This window comes from Phalacrocorax carbo, chromosome 2, assembly GCF_963921805.1.
Source record: "Phalacrocorax carbo chromosome 2, bPhaCar2.1, whole genome shotgun sequence".
Classification (NCBI taxonomy): Eukaryota; Metazoa; Chordata; class Aves; order Suliformes; family Phalacrocoracidae; genus Phalacrocorax; species Phalacrocorax carbo.
In genome coordinates this window covers 164,734,032-164,752,916 of record NC_087514.1, presented here as the reverse complement: position 1 = coordinate 164,752,916, position 18,885 = coordinate 164,734,032, and the positions used below count along the sequence as shown (strand labels likewise).

General features: G+C 51.1%; 1 protein-coding gene across 1 annotated transcript; it reads left to right on the top strand.

Annotated features, from left to right (window-relative positions):
* Positions 1-799: 799 nt before the first annotated feature.
* On the top strand, positions 800-15,071 carry HHATL (hedgehog acyltransferase like). Its single transcript, XM_009512114.2, has 11 exons — positions 800-1,014; positions 1,576-1,643; positions 2,021-2,134; positions 2,302-2,496; positions 3,344-3,553; positions 7,309-7,480; positions 9,080-9,224; positions 9,584-9,619; positions 10,353-10,554; positions 11,969-12,110; positions 13,380-15,071. The coding sequence occupies exons 1-11, from the start codon at positions 909-911 to the stop codon at positions 13,499-13,501; spliced, it is 1,512 nt and encodes a 503-aa protein (XP_009510409.2). The 5' UTR covers positions 800-908; the 3' UTR covers positions 13,502-15,071.
* The last annotated feature ends 3,814 nt before the right edge of the window (positions 15,072-18,885 follow it).

The following is an 18,885-nucleotide window of genomic DNA, read 5'->3' as shown; positions in this document are numbered from 1 at the left end:
GGGGATGTTCATGGGAGGGTGGCGGGGCTGGAGGAGGGTGTCCTGTGTCCGTGTGTCCCGTCCTCCCCCCCCGCACACCGCCTGCTCCAGCCCTGATAATGCGTTTTCAGCAGCCGCCGGGCGGGCGGGCGGCTGCGGAGCTCGGGGCGGGCTGAAAGGCACGTAGCGGGGTTAATTAGCCTTGGCAGGAATAATTAAACCCAGGGCTAATTGCGGGGCTGAATGTCGGCATTTCGCCTCCCCGAGCCCTGCTGATGCTGCCGGGGGGTGCTCAGCCAAGCCGGTGGGGTCCTAAGGGTCGTGGGTGGGAGCAGTTTGGGACCACAGGGCTTTAGGAGCCCCCCGAGAGCTCGGTGCTGGGCAAAACCCCAGCTGAAGGTGAGCAGCAGCCCAGGACAGGGGGATAATGATACCCCGTCATGTCCCCTCCAGCACAGGTATGGATGCTCCATCTTCATGCTCTACCCTGGATCCCCTCCAAGGATCCAGTTGGGAATTGGTGGGGGGGCATCAGAGACATGCTGGAGGAACCGCATCCTGGGCAGGCTGGTGTTCAGAGCATCTCTGAATATCAGGATGGATGCAACCCGCTGGGAAGAGCCCTTTATCAGGACCACCAGGCTGAGCTGTCCCTAAATCCTGGCTCCTGGGTGGGTTTTGCAGCAGGGCTCGGCAGCAACCTCTCTCCCTGCACCTGAGTTGTTTCTCAGGGTTCAGCCTGATGTGTTACATCCTTCCCTTCAGCCACCAGCCTTCAAGGAAGCCCACAACACGGAGCTGCTGAGGACCAGCAGCAATTTAGGGTGTTTGAGGGGCAGGTGAGCGCTCACCCCTGGTTTTCTTTGCTCTTCTCCATCCCTTTCCCAGGTCTGGATCCCCTGCACCAGCTGGGGTGATAACGGGCCGCTATGGGGGTTAAAACAATGCTCCCCAGCTACGAGCTGGGGTTTTATGCTCTCACCGTGACGTGTGCTGTGGTGTACAGCAGCAGCGGGATCTTCGAAGCATCCAGAGGTAACGCTCCCCGTCGCATCGCTCAGAGGGGGCCTGGGAGGGAGGATGGATGCAAGGCGGCTGCTTTTACGGCCGACGATACCAGCAGCAGATCCCTGGCTTTAATTTTTGCAGAGAACAGCTCGAGGATCCTTTGCAGGGATCAAAAAGGATTTTTGCCTTTTTCCTGGTTATCCCCCTTGTCCCCGTTCCTATGGCTCAGGGCGAGAAGCTCAAGCTGGCACCTCACAGCTCTCCCACCATGTGCCAGGCACCCACCCTGCCTACACAGGTCCAGCTCCCCACCTTTTTGTCTGGAAGCCCAAAAAGCTGAAAATTGCATGGGATCAACCAGGGGTCCCCGGGATGTGCACTGCAAAAAGGCTTTGCTGGAAATTCTCACCGAAACAGTTGAGGTACCTGATTCCTATGGTTGTCCGTGGGAATTAGGCGCTCTGGGGGATGGGGTGGTTGAGCCCTGACGGCTCGTCATCATGGTGAGGAAGGCTCCCTGCCTTGCCAAAACCCAGGCCCCATTTCCCAAAGCTGTTTCTCTCCCCCGTAACTCTGGTTCTTTTGCAGACAGCATGAACAGAAAGGCCTTTCGGGATGGCATAAAGCCAGGCTGGCACTACTTCGGCAGGAAGATGGTAAGCGGAGGAAGGACTCGGTCTTTTCTAGCTACTGGCGACATGGTCGGTGCTGACCGCTGGAGAAGCAGAGCTGGTTTTTCTGCTGCTGACACACTTTTGCAAAGTCCACGTGACTTGTATTTTCCTCCCTAAAGAACTAGTCAGGAAAATCTCAGCCCTGCAGCGCCGTGGATGCTCTGCTTTGTGTGCACCGAGACGAGCAACCTCTGCACATCTTGCCTGGGGTTTTATGACCAAACTAAAGCGCTTGGGAGCCCTTGGGTGGAAAAATGGGAAGAAAAGGCTTTGAAAATTCTGTGGTTTCTCCTCCAGATGGGCGTCGGGGTGGGGTGTGAGGGCTGGGGGAAGTAAGGCGCCCGGTGCTGCTCCCACAGGACGTGGCCGATTTCGAGTGGGTGATGTGGTTCACCTCATTCAGGAACGTCATCATCTTCGCCCTCTCGGGACATGTCCTCTTCGGCAAGATCTGCTCCATGACTGTGCCACAGGTGAGCCAGGGACGTGGTGGGATGGATTTGAAAGCACCAGGGTGACCTGGGATCTGTGGAGGGGTCTTGAGGGATGTTCTAGGATGGGGGGATGTTCTAGGACAGGAGGAGCAGGGCTGGGGCTTTCACCAAGCTGACCACAGGTCGGGACCGCTCTCTTCTCGCAGCACCGGGCCGTGGTGTACATGCTGTATGGGGTCCTGGCCGTGCTGGGCAGCATGGGGCTCGTCTACCTGATGATCATCCTCTCCCACTGCCTTGTCCTCTACTCCGTTGCACTGGCCAAGCAGAAGTGGCTCTGCTACGTGGCAGGGCTTTGCTGTCTCGCCTCCTTCAAGGTGGAGCCATTCAGCTCCTGGCAGGTAGGTGCTGCCTCAGACCACTCATCTGCCTCATTTCCAGCCCACTTAAACCCAAGGAGAGAGACACATCTCCAGGGAGGGCTCCTGGGGCACTCCCAGACCCTGGGCACTTCTCCTGGCTATGTCAGAGCTCCTACAGGGTTTGGGAGGGAGGGGACTGCTGTGCTGCTGAGCTTGGGGATAATCCGGCAATGGCTATATCGTGTTTTGGTGGCTTCATGCTGGACCAGAGCTCAGGACACCTGAGTCTTTCTTGCTGCTTAGGCAACAGCTTGTCAGCCAGGCAAGACGTGTTCCTGTCCTGTGCCTCGCTTTCCCCACCTGTAACACAGTGCTGGGATGGGTTCAGTGATGCTTATGCCTGTCTCTTATGTCTCTACGCAGTTAAGACTTTCTCTCACTGATGGGTGGAGAGAAGCCTGGGAAGGACCTTATAAAGCTATTCAGTCCCTCTGAAGGACAGTGCTGCCTGTCCTTGCCTGCCACTTACCTCTTGAAATGCATTCCCCCCGCTCCATCAGGCTTGTGCTGGCTTTCCTTCACTTCCTGGGGAGGGTAATGTCCCTGCGACAGGGTGACATTCCCACCCCAGAACAAAGCCTGCTTGGCGAAGACATGGCCAAAAGGATCTACCACTTCCCAGCTCCTCTGGGATGCAGGAGCCAGCTAGGAAATTGAGCCCCAGGTTTCTCCTTCAAACAGCGAGACTCATTAGCTCCAGGAGCAATTGGGTTTGGAGCATAATTAGAGGCTTTGCCTACTGCCCTGGGAGTGATGGTCTCCACAAAGCGAGGGAGCACAGAAGTGACCCCGCGTTCCTGGTGGTAACTCTTTGTTTCTCATCCAGAGCGGGTTTGTAACAGGAGCTTTTGATCTTCAAGATGTCCTCTTCTATGGAGGAAGTGGCTTCACCATCATGCGCTGCATGAGCTTTGCACTCGAGAGCTCTGAGAGGAAAGAGGGCATCTACTCCATCTTTGACCTCCTCAAGTACAACTTCTACCTCCCCTTCTTCTTCTTCGGGCCTGTCATGACGTTTGACCAGTTCCATGCCCAGGTGAGTGCTCCTGAGGCCGGGCTGGAGGAGGACCTCTCCCTGTGTTTATTTGCTTGGGTTTAATGCCTACAAAAACCCTACTGTTTGCCACTATGAAGGTGCAAATAGTTGTAGAGCTTCTTGTGGTCACGTAGAGTCTGTGGCTGTAGTCTGGGTTGTGCAACGATGCCATGGTTTTGGGGGAGAGAGACATAAAGTGCTGGATATTTTTACCTTCTGTTTTGGGTTTTTGGACATTCCCATGGATCAGTACAGGAGGGAAGACACTGCTATGGTGAAAACACCATGCTGGGATGAGGAGGGGAGGGTTCAGATCATGGCCTTGCTCGCTGGGCACCTGCACTGCTCGGTGCCTCGATTTCCATGTGCTGTCCCCCAGCAGCTCCATGCTGCCCCGCTGCGTGGTGCCGGGAGGCCACGGTGAGAGCCGGCCGCGTGGTGCCCATCCACGGGACCTCTGCATGCTGGTGGCTGTGAGAGCAAGGGACGTGTCACGTTTCCATCCAGCTGGTTTGCCCAAGGAACATGAATTTCTGGAGACGGTCTGTGTTTCTTAAGACGAAGTTACTTCTCTAGAAATAAGTAAGATTGGGTGGAAGGCTGTGTTTCAGCAACCAGGGGCTTCCTCTGCTCCCTATGAAATACTCTGGTGCCCCAAGTCTTTGCCAGTATCACACACAACCAAGGGCACTTTTTGAAGACCAGACCCCAAAGAGCACTGGAAAACATCAACAGAAGCTTAGGCTGGAACTAGACAGCCTCTGGGGCTGTTTCACCTCCCAGGATCAAACAAAAATCTCTCCCTTCTCACCTTTCCCATCCCAATGTCTTTTTACATCAAAGATCAACCTTGGTCATCAAAACAAACCAGTCCCTCCCTTAGCAAGCAGAACCTCTTGCTTGGCCAGCAATGGTGCTGGGAAGGATTGCCACCACCCCTTTGTTTCATTTTAAAGAACATCTACATTGAATTTTTGGATCCCAATTGACATCTGGATGCTTGTTTTGGAAAAACATTTGTGAATTTGGAAGAAAAACCAGCCCAGGGCAGGGGTGAGCAGCCAGAGCCTCCCTGGTGAGCAGGAGACCAAAGACCCACCCAGCCCAGCACCTTCTCTCCAGCATTGGGCTGGTAGTGGTTGCCTAAGAAAGGGTCTGCACTGGTCTTGTTTCCTCCAGTGAGCAGACTGAGCCCTGATCCAAGCCCTACTCCTTGCTAGTTCATCCACTTGGGGCATTAACAACCTCATGCTGCATGCTGAAAGGATGAGAGTGCAGGACTGAGATTCCTTGGGTACTGCAGGATCTATTTAAAAGGATTCTTACAGCATTTGACCCTGAAGATCGTAAGGTCAGCTCTGGTGTCCCCCATGAGGGATGCTCACGGTGCATTGAGTCCAGCCTGTTCTCAGCAGACCAGCACCAGCTCTTCTTCCCATGCTGCTGGAAGAAATGTTTCATCCTAAGGCTTAATCTTTCCAGCTGTGTCTTATCTGTCAGGCTGAGGTCCAGGCGAGTGTGGCTCCAGCAGCCCCACTGCCCAAGCCCCTCTGGAGGGGGTGCAGTACCCCGGGGTGCCCTCCTCACCCTGTGTTCCTCCTTCTGCAGTTTCCTTCAGTCTTTCCTATGAGAAGGGCAGCCCTGGTTTATACTAACGCTGCAGCCAGGTATCTATAAATCAGGGCATTAAACTGCTGGTGTCTCCAAGATCCGAACTCCCACCAGCCCTACAAGGCTTTATCTGGAGGGTCCTGTGCCTTTTGCACAGCCCCAAACCATGATGTTTATAGCCACTTAATGAGCAATCCCCCCGGCTCTGTTGCTTAGATCTCTTACACCAAAGGCACAGGGAGTAAATCCCCAATCCCTTTCCCGTGCCCCAGCCAGGGGTCCTCTCTCGGCCTGGCCACCACTGCCATCTCCTGGCTAGATGCCCCCCTGCACTGCTGGAGCTGCAGCTCATTGCAGAGGTGAACTCCTAATTGCCCAACAGCAATTATGGGGGCAGGTAGATGAGGTCCCTTCCCCAGGGTGGGGCGTATGGCCCAGTTAGGGAGTGGATCTGTCACCGGCTCCTACTGGTGCTCCATCCTGATGGAGCCCATACACACCCATGTGTGATGGGAATTCACCCGTACCAGGGCTTGGGCAGCCCCATTTGAGCTGAAAAGCATCTTTTTTACTAGGATCAAAGGAACAAACTCACTTCTGTAGGGCTGGAAGTGTGGGGGATGCAGCCCTGATCCCAAGGGGAGGGTGGCAGAGTGGTGCCACCACACGCAGACATGAGAATGAGAGGAAATGGCCCCAAGTTGTGCCAGGGGAGGTTTAGATTGGGTATTAGGAAAAAAATTCTTCACCAAAAGGGTTATCAAGCACTGGAACAGGCTGCCCAGGGAAGCGGTGGAGTCACCATCCCTGGACAGATTTAAAAGACGTGTAGACGTGGTGCTTGGGGACGTGGTTTAGTGGTGGGCTTGGCAGCGTCAAGTTAACAGTTGGACTCAGTGATCTTAAAAGCCTTTTCCAACCTAAATAATTCTATAATTATATGAAAGGGGAGCTCTGTGTCCTCCCACACGTCTCCGTGCCAGAGCCTGTCCTCCCTTGGCCTCTCCTCCAGCTCAGGGTCCAGCGGCCTCTTTAGATCCTTAAAGCACTTGGCATATAACAGACATGAAAAAAAAATCTGGCAAAGGCTTTAATTCTCAGGAATCATCTGGATTTGACAACGGGGCTGGTGTGGCAGCCTGTGGATTATGTTGGGAGAGCTCCCACCTCTTGCAGGGAATAAAGGCAAAGTAATAAACATAAGAGGATTTTGAATACAGCAGCAATTTTTACGGCGATGCGGGGAAGCAAGGACATCAGTCTGCCCAGTGTAATCCTGAAAGCTTGCTCTGATGATTTTTTTTTTTAATGTTACAACAGCTAAAGACATCACAGCTCCTGGAGGCAAAGCCCGGCCCCTGTTTGTACAAGAGACAGCAGAGACAAAACCCCCATCGATCAGGTCCCAACCGATGCAGGGTGGCCCCTCGAGCAGCTCTCCCTCTCATTCACAGCAGGTGTCTGCAGCAGAAGCCCCAGAGACCATCAGCTTTCCTCTTCCTGCTCCTCCTCCCAGATGACCCTGGCCAAAAAAATTCACCTGGCCCTGGCAGAGCTGTCAGGTGGGATTCTAGCCCTGCTCCCAGCCTCTCCTGGGCATGCAGATGTCCTTCCCTGCAGGCTGTGGCATCCTGTAGATGTGGTGGGTGTGGGCATTTGCTCCCCCTTAGTGACCTGTGCAAGGGGCCACCCTTAAGCAAGGTCGACTTTCTGGACGTGTCCCTGCAGAAAAAGCAAAAAACCCAGCTCCCTGCTCGGTAAGGCTTTCACCCCACCTGCAGTCCTGTAGGTACAGCCAGACCTGTCGCTGCTGTGTCACGCTACGTGCCTGCTCTGCTGGAGACCCCAGTGATGGGAACAGCCTTTGCGAGGAGGGCGATCCAGGATGCACGTTGCTGCCGTGCTCAGCACTGAGGCTGGGGTGTCGGGGGGTGCTGTGGGTGGGACCTGCTCCCTGTGGATGTGTTCATGTGAACTAGTCCTTTGGGTCTTCCTGAATCAACGGAGATTTTGGCCATGTAGTCCATGGTGTAATTTCTAAAGGACAGTGTTGAATTTGGACCTTGACCGTTTCTCTGGATGGAGGAACACGCAGCCCACCCTGCCTCTCAGCTTAGCCCTCTCCTGCTTTGCCATCCTGGCAGGTGAGCACCCGAGAGCTGAGACGCAAAGATGATGAGATGAGGAGCATCCGGGTCCATGCTCTTCTCCACATGGGGGCCATCATTGCTGTGGACATCTTCTTCCACTTCTTCTACATCCTCACTCTTCCTTCTGACCTGAAGTTTGTGAACCGCCTCTCAGACTGGTCCTTGGGTGAGTGGCCATGATTGGACATGCTCACACCTGTACTTAGCTTCAAGGCAGCGGCAAGTGATTCAGATCTCCATCCATCTTTACTGAGAGGCCTCATCAATGCCTATTCTGGAGAGGTTTGGGTAAAGCCCAAGCCTGAGCCAAGCTCAGGGTTTAAGATGCTGAATACCAAGCCATCCCCTTTGCCTTTGTCTGGACTGGAAAGGAGCTCAGACCTTAAAATATCAACCCCGTGCAAGGGGCACATTGGTATCTCGGATGCCTTCACAGGTGGCCACCCATTATGGGTGTTTGTGCGCCACTGAAATGGCCACAGGGCATAGGTTATACAGAGAGCATCTCAGAGGAGTTGTAGCTGCTGTCTTCAACTACCTAAAGGAGGGTTGTGGAGAAGGTGAACTCTTCTTGGAGGATGGCAGGGAAGAAGCAGGACACAGCAAACAAGGTGCAGCAAGGCAAAGTTGGATTGCATGTAAGGATATATTTTCTTAGAGTGATCAAACATTGAAACAGTGCCACAGAGGGGTTATAGATTCTCCAAAAATAGAGATATTCAATGCTTAAATGGACAAGGTTCAGAGAAACCTGACCTCCGTTTGACACTAGCCATGCTCTGAGCAGGGCTGGACTAGGAACCTCCAGAAACCAAACTCCTGGATGAGCAGTGGTGACAGCACTGGCATTCAGCTGGCAGCTGGATGGAGGATTTCAGGTGGCCAAATACATGTCTGATGGCTGCATTTGAGCTGACCATAGGGTATCTGACATCCACACGGGGCTGGCACAGGGCAAGCAGGGGCTGGAGAAGCCCCATGTCCCTCCAGAGTGCCAGCTGGAGGCCAGGAGAAAATCCTAATGCAGCTAGAATGGCACTAGCATTGATTTAGGGTGTCCTAGGAGACCTGGGTGGACTGACCAAGCTGAGCTCCTCTGCAGGCTCTGCTGGCTGTACCAACCAGATCCGCCTTATCCACGGTGGGAGCTCAGGTATGGCTCACATCAATGTACTGTATGGCCCTTGAATCTGTGAGCTGAATCCCACCAAGACAGAAGCATTTTAACTTCTGTTTGCATAGGAATTTGAAATCTTTGGTGTTTTTTTCCTGCAAGGGTTGTTTCTAGTGTCAGACCCCTCCTTAGGACAGAGATTCTGATCCTAGCTCTGCCATAACGTCAGTGTTACGTCTATGGCTGCAAAATGCTGGGGGTGGGTGCGTTTCAAAGAAGGTGTCAATAAAACCTTGGCGGTCAGAGTCAAGAAGTGTGATGAGTTTGTCATAGGTTAACAAGTCTTAGAGGGGGAGGAAAGATCTTGTGCTGGAAGAAATGATATTTGTATGAGTTTCTTGGACTACCAAGACCAATAAACAGTTTGATCCCAAATACCTCAAGAAGATATTGTTCTTTTGGTTCAAGCTTCTTAAAAAGCTACTTAGTTTTAAAAGCTTTGCTGCTCCAAGGCAGCATTAGACTGTCCTCTTGATGTTATGTTTGTTGCAATAGACTACATGCTCCCACAGGACATGATGTCCCCCAAAGTCCTGAAGCTGATACATCCCCTGCTCCTCTTCATGTGTCTGACTATTGTTTTTGCTCCAGCTGGCTTGGCCTACTCCAATTTGGTGTATGACTGGGTGAAAGCTGCTGTCATGTTTGGGGTCATCAACACCATTGCCAGACTGGACCACTTGGACCCACCCCAGCCCCCAAAATGCATCACCATGCTCTATGTCTTCGCAGAAACGTGAGTACCCTACGTGCATCGATGAAGAGAGACAGAGTGTTTGACCTGAACGAAATGTGCATGGTGGGGAGGAGGTCTGGACTGTGCTTCTGAGGAGGCCACCTACATTGAACAGTCTATAGTGAACCTATAGTCTAGCCCTGGCCGTAGCCCAGGGAAATATTCTTGGGCAGGAAGCAATGGATAAGATAGGTTACAACCACATTGGTAATGGGAAATGTTCAAGGAAAGAGTGTGGAGAACTGTTGTGAACAAGGTTCAAGTACCTCACCAGGTGTCCAGGCACCGTCTATGCCTGACTGTGGAAGGGTGTCATCATACTGCATGTCTTAACATGTTTTTTATCATCTGCATTTTAGGCATTTTGACAGAGGGATTAATGACTGGCTATGCAAGTAAGTGTCTAATCAACTGTCACTAGTCTGGTTCGGGGTCTTCTCTTTCATCACATAGCTACGAAGCTTTAAATGCTGATCATCCCAATGCTGAGGTTTTCTTTGTTCTGGGTGAATCCCACTATAACATCAAGTCATATCCAGTCTGTTTATCCCTAAGACCATTGAATTACCACAAAGTGCAACAGCCCCCTTTCCCCACCCACCCCAAGCTGAGAATAAGAGAGTCCTGTCCCAGAAAACCATTTAATTCTGGTGGCTTTAGCGTTCCCTCAAGGGAGAAAGGGTCAGGTTCATATTCCACCGGGAGGAAAGGGGAATTGAGCACCGGTCTCCCATATTCTGGTTAACAAGGGTGGCTCGAGTTCCATCTACATGTCCCTCAGCTCTACAGCTCTCTTCACCCATGAGTACACACCGACAAATATGTACTGAAGGTGGTGGCTCCTCTGTGCTGAAATCCTGTGCACCAGCAAGCATGAGATAGCCTGCAGCTCTGTGGAGCCCCACAATTTATCAGCCCTTTATCTGAAAGAGGGGAAAAGGGTGGTTTTTTGTCCTTAAGGAGGTAGAGGTATGTGAGGAAAATGAGCCACATGTAGCTGGACTGTAGCAAAAATCAGTTTATTGCTAGAAAGCGTCAGCCAAAACATTGTGGTTGAGTGTGGAAGGAGGGAATCCAGAGGGTTCTCCTTGACCATGGGGAACACTGACCACTTTCCTTGGCTGTTAGGTACGTGTATGACCACATTGGAGAGAACCACGACAACATCATGAAGGAGCTTGTGGCCACCGTCGCCACCTTTGCCGTCACCACCCTGTGGCTGGGGCCCTGTGAGATTGTTTACATCTGGTCTGTCTTCAACTGCTTTGGCCTCAACTTTGAGCTCTGGGTGCAGAAGTTCTTTCAGAGGGAGCCTTTTGCCAAACTGGAGGTGAGGAGCTGGGCTGCAAGTGAATGGGTGAAGATCAGTGAGTGTGGGGCCAAACTCTGCTGCTGGAAAATGTCCATGACTGTATGGAGCTCAGACTTGTTTATACAAGTCAGATCCATTTTCAGATGAGACTGAAAGGCAACATCCTTGATCATGTCATGCAGCTCCATGTCCAAGCCTTCTGCCTGGAGAACTGAAGCTCTCTTCTGTGGCCTTCAGTGTCCTTGAGTACTTAGCTGTGCAAGGGAAGCACAGCTCTGGTGCTCCGTAGTTTCATCTTCTGCACTGTGCCACCCACCCAGAGCAAATTCCCACCTGCCCTATGATGCTTCATGGGAAATTTAGGTTGGGTGTAGCTTTCAGAGGGAAAGCAGAAGTCTAGGAGAACCAGGAATTCAGCCCCAATGAGGCATCAGAGTGCCACAGATGGACACAAAATCTGAGGTCTCTCCATGGGGAAACATTTATACATTTCCATATGGAAATTGTTCTCCTTGTTCTGCAAAACATATTGGTGTTCTCAGTGGTTTTGATCTGATTTCTGATAAAAGCAAATGTTTAGGTACTAGAATGAATTATTTTCCAACCACTCCAAAGCTTCATGCCCTGTCTCTGTTTGGGAGCCAGGTGCCTCAGGGACATGTTGGAAGAAAAGCTTAGGAAACTCCAACCTGGAAGAAATTATGTTCCTTATTTGTTTTGCCCAAACTGAAGTCTGGAGGTCCTAAACTGGTTCAGTAAAGACTCCTTTTGAATAAGAACTTTGGAAAGCAATCCTCCCATTTGCTCTCCTCGTTGAACTTCTAATCAGATTATAGCACTCGCAGGCAGTGAAATCTCCTCCCCTGCGGCACCGCAATTCTCAGCACTAAGTGGCCTGGGGATTCATCGTGCTCTTTGAAGGCTGCTATAAACCACTTCCCTGCTCCACTCACCGCAGCTGCTCCTGAGGATTATGTGCCAGTGACAATTTCATTCTGCTGCTGTCACCAGTTTTCAGCTTCTTTTTTTTTTTTTAATTCCTAAGAAACTATTGCTACCAGGAGCTGGGATTGATTTGCACATAGGACTAATAATCCTGGTATACAACAGCATTCATCTGCCTTGAGGAATGGCTTACCCAAGGCAACAGATGAAAAAAGCAGTACTCAGCCATAACAATTAGTATGAAACCATGTATAACATCTTCCCCCTACCCATGGGACCTTGAAACACCAGTCCAGAGCCCCAGATGCATCTAAGTCCAGCAGTTTTACTTTGTCCTTATGTTTCTTCATCAGAGATAATAAAAGCTGCTCTAATTTTTGCTTGCCCCTCTGCAATCCCAGCTGGTGTTTGGCTGGAGTTGGACCCACCCATCCCCTTTCCTTACAGTCCCATTTTTCCTCACTTTCTGCTCCTCTCCCCTCCACAGGCCAAAATGTCAGCAGCCATGTCTCGGCGGATTAGGGCAGCTTTTGGGGCAGCAAATTTCTGGGCCATCGTCCTCTACAACATCCTAGCACTCAACAGCCTGGAGTTTGCTCTGCTGGTCACCAAGAGACTCCTTCTGACAGGTAAGATGCTACCAGCCTTCCCCATTGAGGCACCCTTGTCTTGATGGGGGGACACTGGTAAGGGAGCTGAGAGCTAGGCCTTCAGAGTCCCCTTGGTGGTCTGGCCATCGGCTTCTTATGTGGCTGCTCCGAGTGTGCTTAATTATTGTTCAGAAGGTGCAGGAAGCTGTTTCTTAGCTCCCATCCTTTTTGTGTGAGCTCTCTGGGAATGAGCTGCCTTCCAGATGGGCTTGTACAGCTCCTAGCTCAGTCTGATGCTGTGATTTAGATTCCTTGCAGCACCACAAAGGCCACGTTTGCTGCACCAATGTGGGCTGTGAAATGGTTCCCTTGCTGGAGAAAGGGATTTCCTTGTCCTGCCTCATCTCCTTTTGCCTTAGCAGTGACTCCTGCATCAACCTGAAGGTGACAGGTACGAACCCTCATCCTAGGCTTCTAATGAACAGTCTTATCTGTACATTTCTAATCAGTGGAGGGTGGCACTATTTTGAGGTCTTCTTGAGCAGCCCAGGGTATAAATAGCCATTGGGAGCCCATGTCCTCCAGCCCTCTCTGGGACAGGGCTGGCGTAGGAAATGGATAATGTGACGCTCTGGGCTCAGTGTGCCAGAAGTGCCTGCCCGCTGAGCTAGCTGGCCTTTGCTGGTTGCATTATTCATTTCAGAAGTCCTTTTTAGCAGGTACAAAGCCTGTGTCTCCCCTCTGCTGTGGATACCAGACTCGCGGTTACAAATGTCGTCAGATCCTTCCTAAGTGGAGGGAGAGCTCCTGGTTCTCAGTCATTTACTTAGGTGACAAAAAAATGTGTTTCCTGGGTGCACACTGTGTCCCCACTAGGTATGGGACAAGGCTGGGGTTGATCCTCAGCATCAGTGGGGCACAAAGCTTCTAGAAGGTCACAGTGTTGAACAACGATGGACATGGGCAGGTTGAATGGGCAGAAAGTCAACCACCAAGTCTGAACCTGGGGGGCAGGAGGAGTTTTGGAGGTAAGGGAGTGTTCAAAGCCACTCCAGCATGTTCCCACGTTAACCACAGTCCATGATGCCTTGGTGGGCTCAGGCATTGCTTCATCTAAATCTGAACCTGTGAATTTCTCTCTTCACTCAGTGAAGCTGTAGGGCTGGATCCACAATGGAAAAGGTCACTGGTCGTCATGAACTTGCGGGACCTCCCAAAGACACCTGGGAGGCAGCAGTGCTGGAGAAGAGCTGGCCCTATTAGGCAAGCAGCTGTACCAAGATGACCATGTCTCCCTCCGTCTTCTAGGTTTCCCTGTCAGCACCTTGTCCATCTGGTTCATCACGTACTGCGGAGTGCAGCTGATCAAAGAGCGTGAGCGCATCCTGGCCATTGAGGAGGAGAAGTGTGACAAAGCAAAGGTGGAGTAGAGGGAGGCAGCGGCAGGCTTGTCCCAAAGCCTCATCTCCCCTCCAGCCACCGCTGCCAGGCCAGCCACTGGCAGGGGCTCTCCAAGCACTCCTGACAATCGAACTGCTGTAGCTCACCCATGTAGAAGTCACCTGGAAGGCGCAGGTCACCCCCTTGCTGCAGGAAAGATTTTCTATAGGACACAGTGAGCGTTTCTCAGGCTCCCCGTGCACGGCAGATGGCTGAGGCAGGCTCCCGGGACATTTCTTTAATGCCAGCAAACCCCACCCTTTTTCTGACCCTCTGACATTGTGCAGAGCTAGAGATTTCACCCCCTGCTTCCCATAACTCTTGGTCCACCAGCACTCAGCTCTCCCACAGGACCTGTAGCCCATGTCTCCCAGAGGAGACTCTCCAAGTCCTGCAGCTGGAGGCTTTAGGGTGGACCACGCATCCAGGACTGAGAAAGGGATTAGCTAGAGTTGAGCCTGCTCTGAGAAAACCATCTCCAGGTCATTTCCAGCTCAAGCATCCCATGTTTCTTTCACTACAAGAAATGGTCAGCCTCCACTGTCAAGTGCATCTCTGGTTGTGCAGTAAGGAATATATGATCTATACCTACCAAGAGGCTAATAAATAAATAGCAGAGTCTTTATAGCAAAGGGAAGGAGGATCAGGAACAGCATGTTGAAGGGTAATTATCTTCCCACCACTGTCAGCGGTGCAGAATGATAGCTGTTATGATGCTGCAAAACAGGCCCCTTCAGTGCTAAATGTCTTGAAAAAAATGATTTAGTGCCAACATTAGACATAGTTAATAAGAATGAGGGAGCCATACCCACTTCACAGGCATCGCGCATTGGGTACGGGTCACCTGAAAAGCAGGCATGCTGAAGAAACACAACACACGGCTCACAACTCTTGCTCCACAGGCCCCAATTCAGACCCAAAGGGCCCTCTGCTGCTGGGCCTGAGACCGATGTATCACAGCAAGGTGGTCGTGGTGGCCACGTGTCCTGGGACTCAAAACCAAATTGCATTTTTTTACATGTCATGGACAACAAAGGTTTAAGCTCACATTCCTGCCCATGGCAGAGGAACAGAAGATGCTGTAGCCAACTCTTGCTCGTCTCTATCCATCCGTCCCTTTGCTCAACGGCCTTCAGTGCACATAGCCGAAGCCCATGACTGCATGGCTGTATGAGCACACACGCATATGTACAACCAAAGGAGAAAGACTCTGATTGCAGAGCGGTGATTTGGGACCTTGTGGTGGAGGGAAACCCTACTGCTTGGAGAAGTAGACTTTGGGACGCTGCATAGTGAGTGCATTGACTAAATGAACATGTGTGAAACACAGTGCCTTGGGGGGAAAATGGGTTAATAACTGGAAAATAGCTCTGTCTCTCTTACACTTTAGAATAATTTTCAGTGGCCTTATGTCTGAGTTCTGCTGATGTTTGGGGAGGGCAGAATCTGGACCACTTTGTAATGTGGGTTGAGATGCTTGGTGTTGGTGTGTTCTGGCTTCTGGATGAAAGAGGATTGGTTCGCAGACAGCTTCTAGCTCTGCCAAAGCTATTTGTGAAGTCCCTGATAAATGTCATTTATTTATGTAGTAAATAAATGTTGGAAATCTGTCCACCCATTATGCGGCTATAATGCAGGTGCCGCCGTGGGTAATGCCCTGCCATCAGAGCTGAGAGACACTAGGATCTGTTTGCAATTCCTCACGTCCCACCCCTGACTGTGACACAAGATAAGACACTGTTGAGTTTGACAGAAGCCCACTTTAGCAGCACCACCAGATTGGAGGTTTGGCTGCAGCTTGACTAATAGTCACCTTTATTTTGACTCCCCCTTTGTACTGGTGAAATACCACGAGCCTACTGCCATCAAACTTTCATCCATGTAGTTTTTATTTCTGAGAGCCCGACCCAAAAGATTGGCAGTAGCAGCAGGTATTGTGCCTTGGTGGCATCTCTAGTCACATCCCCAAAACCCCTTCAGCTACCAGGCATACCCCTTTTTAACACAGATCTGCTGCTGGTAGGTGTTTCTTGGCATCTCCATTATTTCAGATTTACTCTTTACCACCAAAGCAGCTATGACGTGATGTGCTTCCTCCCTGCGTAAAATTCAGCTCTTCTCCTCCATATGGGTGTCCTCGCACTGCTGAAGCCACCTTGAGCTGCCAAGACCAAGGGCTCTGTCTCTGCAGGTGGCTCAGCTCAGGACCCTGACTGCCTGGGAGGGCAGAGTCACCCACCTACCAGTGTCGAAGTGGGTGACTCACACGGCGAAGCCCAGTGACTCTGCACTGCCCTCCTGACTTGGATACTCCGGGAGAGAAAATAACCCATTCACTAAGGATCTAAATATACCCAGCAGCTGCATCTGCTGGAGCTGCCAGGAGGAGCTAATCTTAGACACCAACCCAGTGAGTGATTTGTTAGACAGACAGTTCATGGGAGAACTTGGGCTTTGCCCCCCTTTGCCTGAAGTTATGCCCTCGTTTATCACTGCCGTTAGAAGCCCAGGTGGTCTGGTGGGCCAGGAGCACCCAAGTGGTGCTATCTCAACCACATCTCACTGTTCAGCATTGTGCAGGAGACCCTCAGCCTCAGTGTATGCCTCTGTGGAGTGGGATTTATTGACTGCTCATCTCCCCCCTGGAGAAGAGTGTCTTGTCTGATCTGGTTATTCCCTGCCTGTTAGTAAAACTTGCCTGAGAGACTAAGAAAAAGCAATTATTTATTGCCACTACAAATCCAAATTAATAGCCCTACACTGGACCCTGTCTTGTTCAGCCTGGCATGGCTGTAATTCCTGCATTCATCTCTCTTGTTCTAAAATTTTGTATGTATTCTTATCCACTCCCATGTTGTGGGGGGGGCTATTGCCCACTTAGAGACATGCTTAATAACTGACTTAGTCCATTGGTCATTGGAAATCACTAGCTGTAGCCCTGTTACACCTGAGGCCAGTTAACTGAGGGCTATCTCAGAACAGCCCACCTCATTCAGGGCTGTGTTGTCTATTATAGAGCAGTCAGTGGTCTCTGGGGCGGGGGTTGGTACTCTGGGAGAGTCGATCCACCCATTCATGTGTTGATGGCGATAACCAAATGGTAACCATGACCACTGCTCACCCTTATCGCATCCACGTGCGACATCTCATCTGCTTTTAGCTGCTAATCCCTCTGGGCTTGGCTGGTACTTGCCTGGAGACCAGCCTACCTTAGTGGTGACACATTGAACCCAGCAAATGGAAGACAGATGGGACAGGTCTACTGTGATCAAAGCCCCCTCAAGAGATAATGGTTACAGAGGGCTCATAGTTGATGATTGCCTGAAATTCCACTGCTATCATCCGAGAAAAATCTCCTGTAGCAACCAGATGGGCCCTTGGCTTTCCAGTCCAGGAAGGCTCAGACCAAGCCCCCAAAAAATCCTATCGATGTTCCTGCACATAAACATATTGTAAAATGGCAACAACCAACCAGTGTGAACAAATGAAAACCAGGAATGAGGGAAGACACACAGGTGAGAAAGAAATACTGTGCTTGATATCCAGGCTGGAAACATGTAACCTAAAATATAAGAAGGAAAGTAATCTGAGCATCAAATACACGGTGAGTGAGAGGATCTGAAGCTTGTGCATCTGAGCTGCATAAAGCACTGCTGGCTTTTCACACCCAGCCCCAGGAGGGTTCAGGAGCAGTACACCATGACTCTGAGAGCACCCCTGGGTCTCCCCATTAGCACCATGTGAACCTCTCCATGGCGCAGAGGTGCTCGGAGTGCTTGAGTCCACCAGGTCAACCCTCTGTCCCACCAGGCTGTGGCACAAACTTGTCTAGGGAGGAATCAACCTTATCTGAGCTGAATGCACCCATGCTCAGGAGGCAGGGAGGTTTACAGACCATTTGAGGTCAGGGTTTAACACATAGGGGACAGCCTGTATGCCCAGTCTGGGCCGTATATGCGATCTACAATCCTTTTTGATGGCAAGGACTGGGACAGCTGCTGTACTGAGCTGACAGCAAAAAATGGTGGAAACATAAGGCAAGGGTCACATGTGTGCAGGTTGCCACAAGCCATCATGAGGACAGCATCCCAGGACTGGTGGTGCCAGGAGGCACTGGGAACAGTTAAGGATGCCTAGTCTGAATCCATGACTTAAACTCTCTCAAGAGCAAATGGGAATAGGTGGACATCACTGGAGTCCTCTCACCTCAGGCAAGTGTCTAAGGTGCAGTGAACCAACTCTCGGAGATGCCTGTCTCTCCCCATGGCTGTAGGGAGCCCAAGTGACAGAGTGCACTGAGGAGATGGTGCTTTGGAAAAACCAGGGCTGCTTCCCCAAGCCTTGGAGCTGGTCCAGCTGCTGTGCAAAGCTGCTGAAGCCAATGAAGACCCCAGAGCAGGTCGGGGAGCAGCACAGTGCTCTTTCCCTGCGTGGGAGAAGCCACAGACCCACCAATCAGTCAGGAGCTCCAGTGGGAAGGGATGAGCTGTAGCTGCATTTTTAGCAGCGACACCTCATGACATGGGGAATGTGGAAGCAAACCTCGGATGGCAGCACACGCCGAGCAGCACAGTGAAAAGGAAAACAAGTCAGGACTCAAGGGTAATTAAAGGCAGAGCAGGGAAAATCCCAGCTGGTAGCCCGACAACGCAAGATTAAACTTAGGACAGTGCAGAGCTAATGAAGAGGGAAGGGAGAGAGGAGGATGGGGTTGTCCAGCCCCAGATGTCTGGGAACAGAAGAACGTTTCTGAAGTTTGACCCAGTTCAAAGATCAGTGCTCATTGTCTCATCCCGTCACAGATGAGCAGCGCAGCAGAAGAGCTGATGATGTGAGCTCCAAAAACAGCTTGTGATTATTTCCCTGCTATATTGGTACCTCCCAGATGCTGCTGGAAACTCACCAGTACAAAAGGACTTCATACCAGTATAGTTCCCTCCCTCGTCCCACTTACGTAGATAACCGTCATGGCACAAAGCACTTTTATGAATATATCCATGCCAGGGTAAGGGGTTATGTGGCTTTAAATACACTAATTTCTTTGCATAGACTTAATTAAATCATTAATTAAATCTGTGCCATCACTGAGTGTCAGCCAGCCCAGAGGGTCCATAGCAACAGAGATACAATAAAACAGATTAATGTATAAGTTTTACCATAGGTATAAATAATTACAGCTACTCTGCTCATCCATGTCTGTCACAACTAATTTGCTTCTTCATGAGCTCCATGGGAAGACCTGGACCTGAACCAGCCATCTGAAGCCCCACGGGGCTTCCTAGACATCCATGGGCATGGAAGCAGGACACAAGACCTGCTGGAGACCTCAGCCTTTCTAGAGCACCAGCTCAAGGCCAGGCAAGTTGTCCCACTG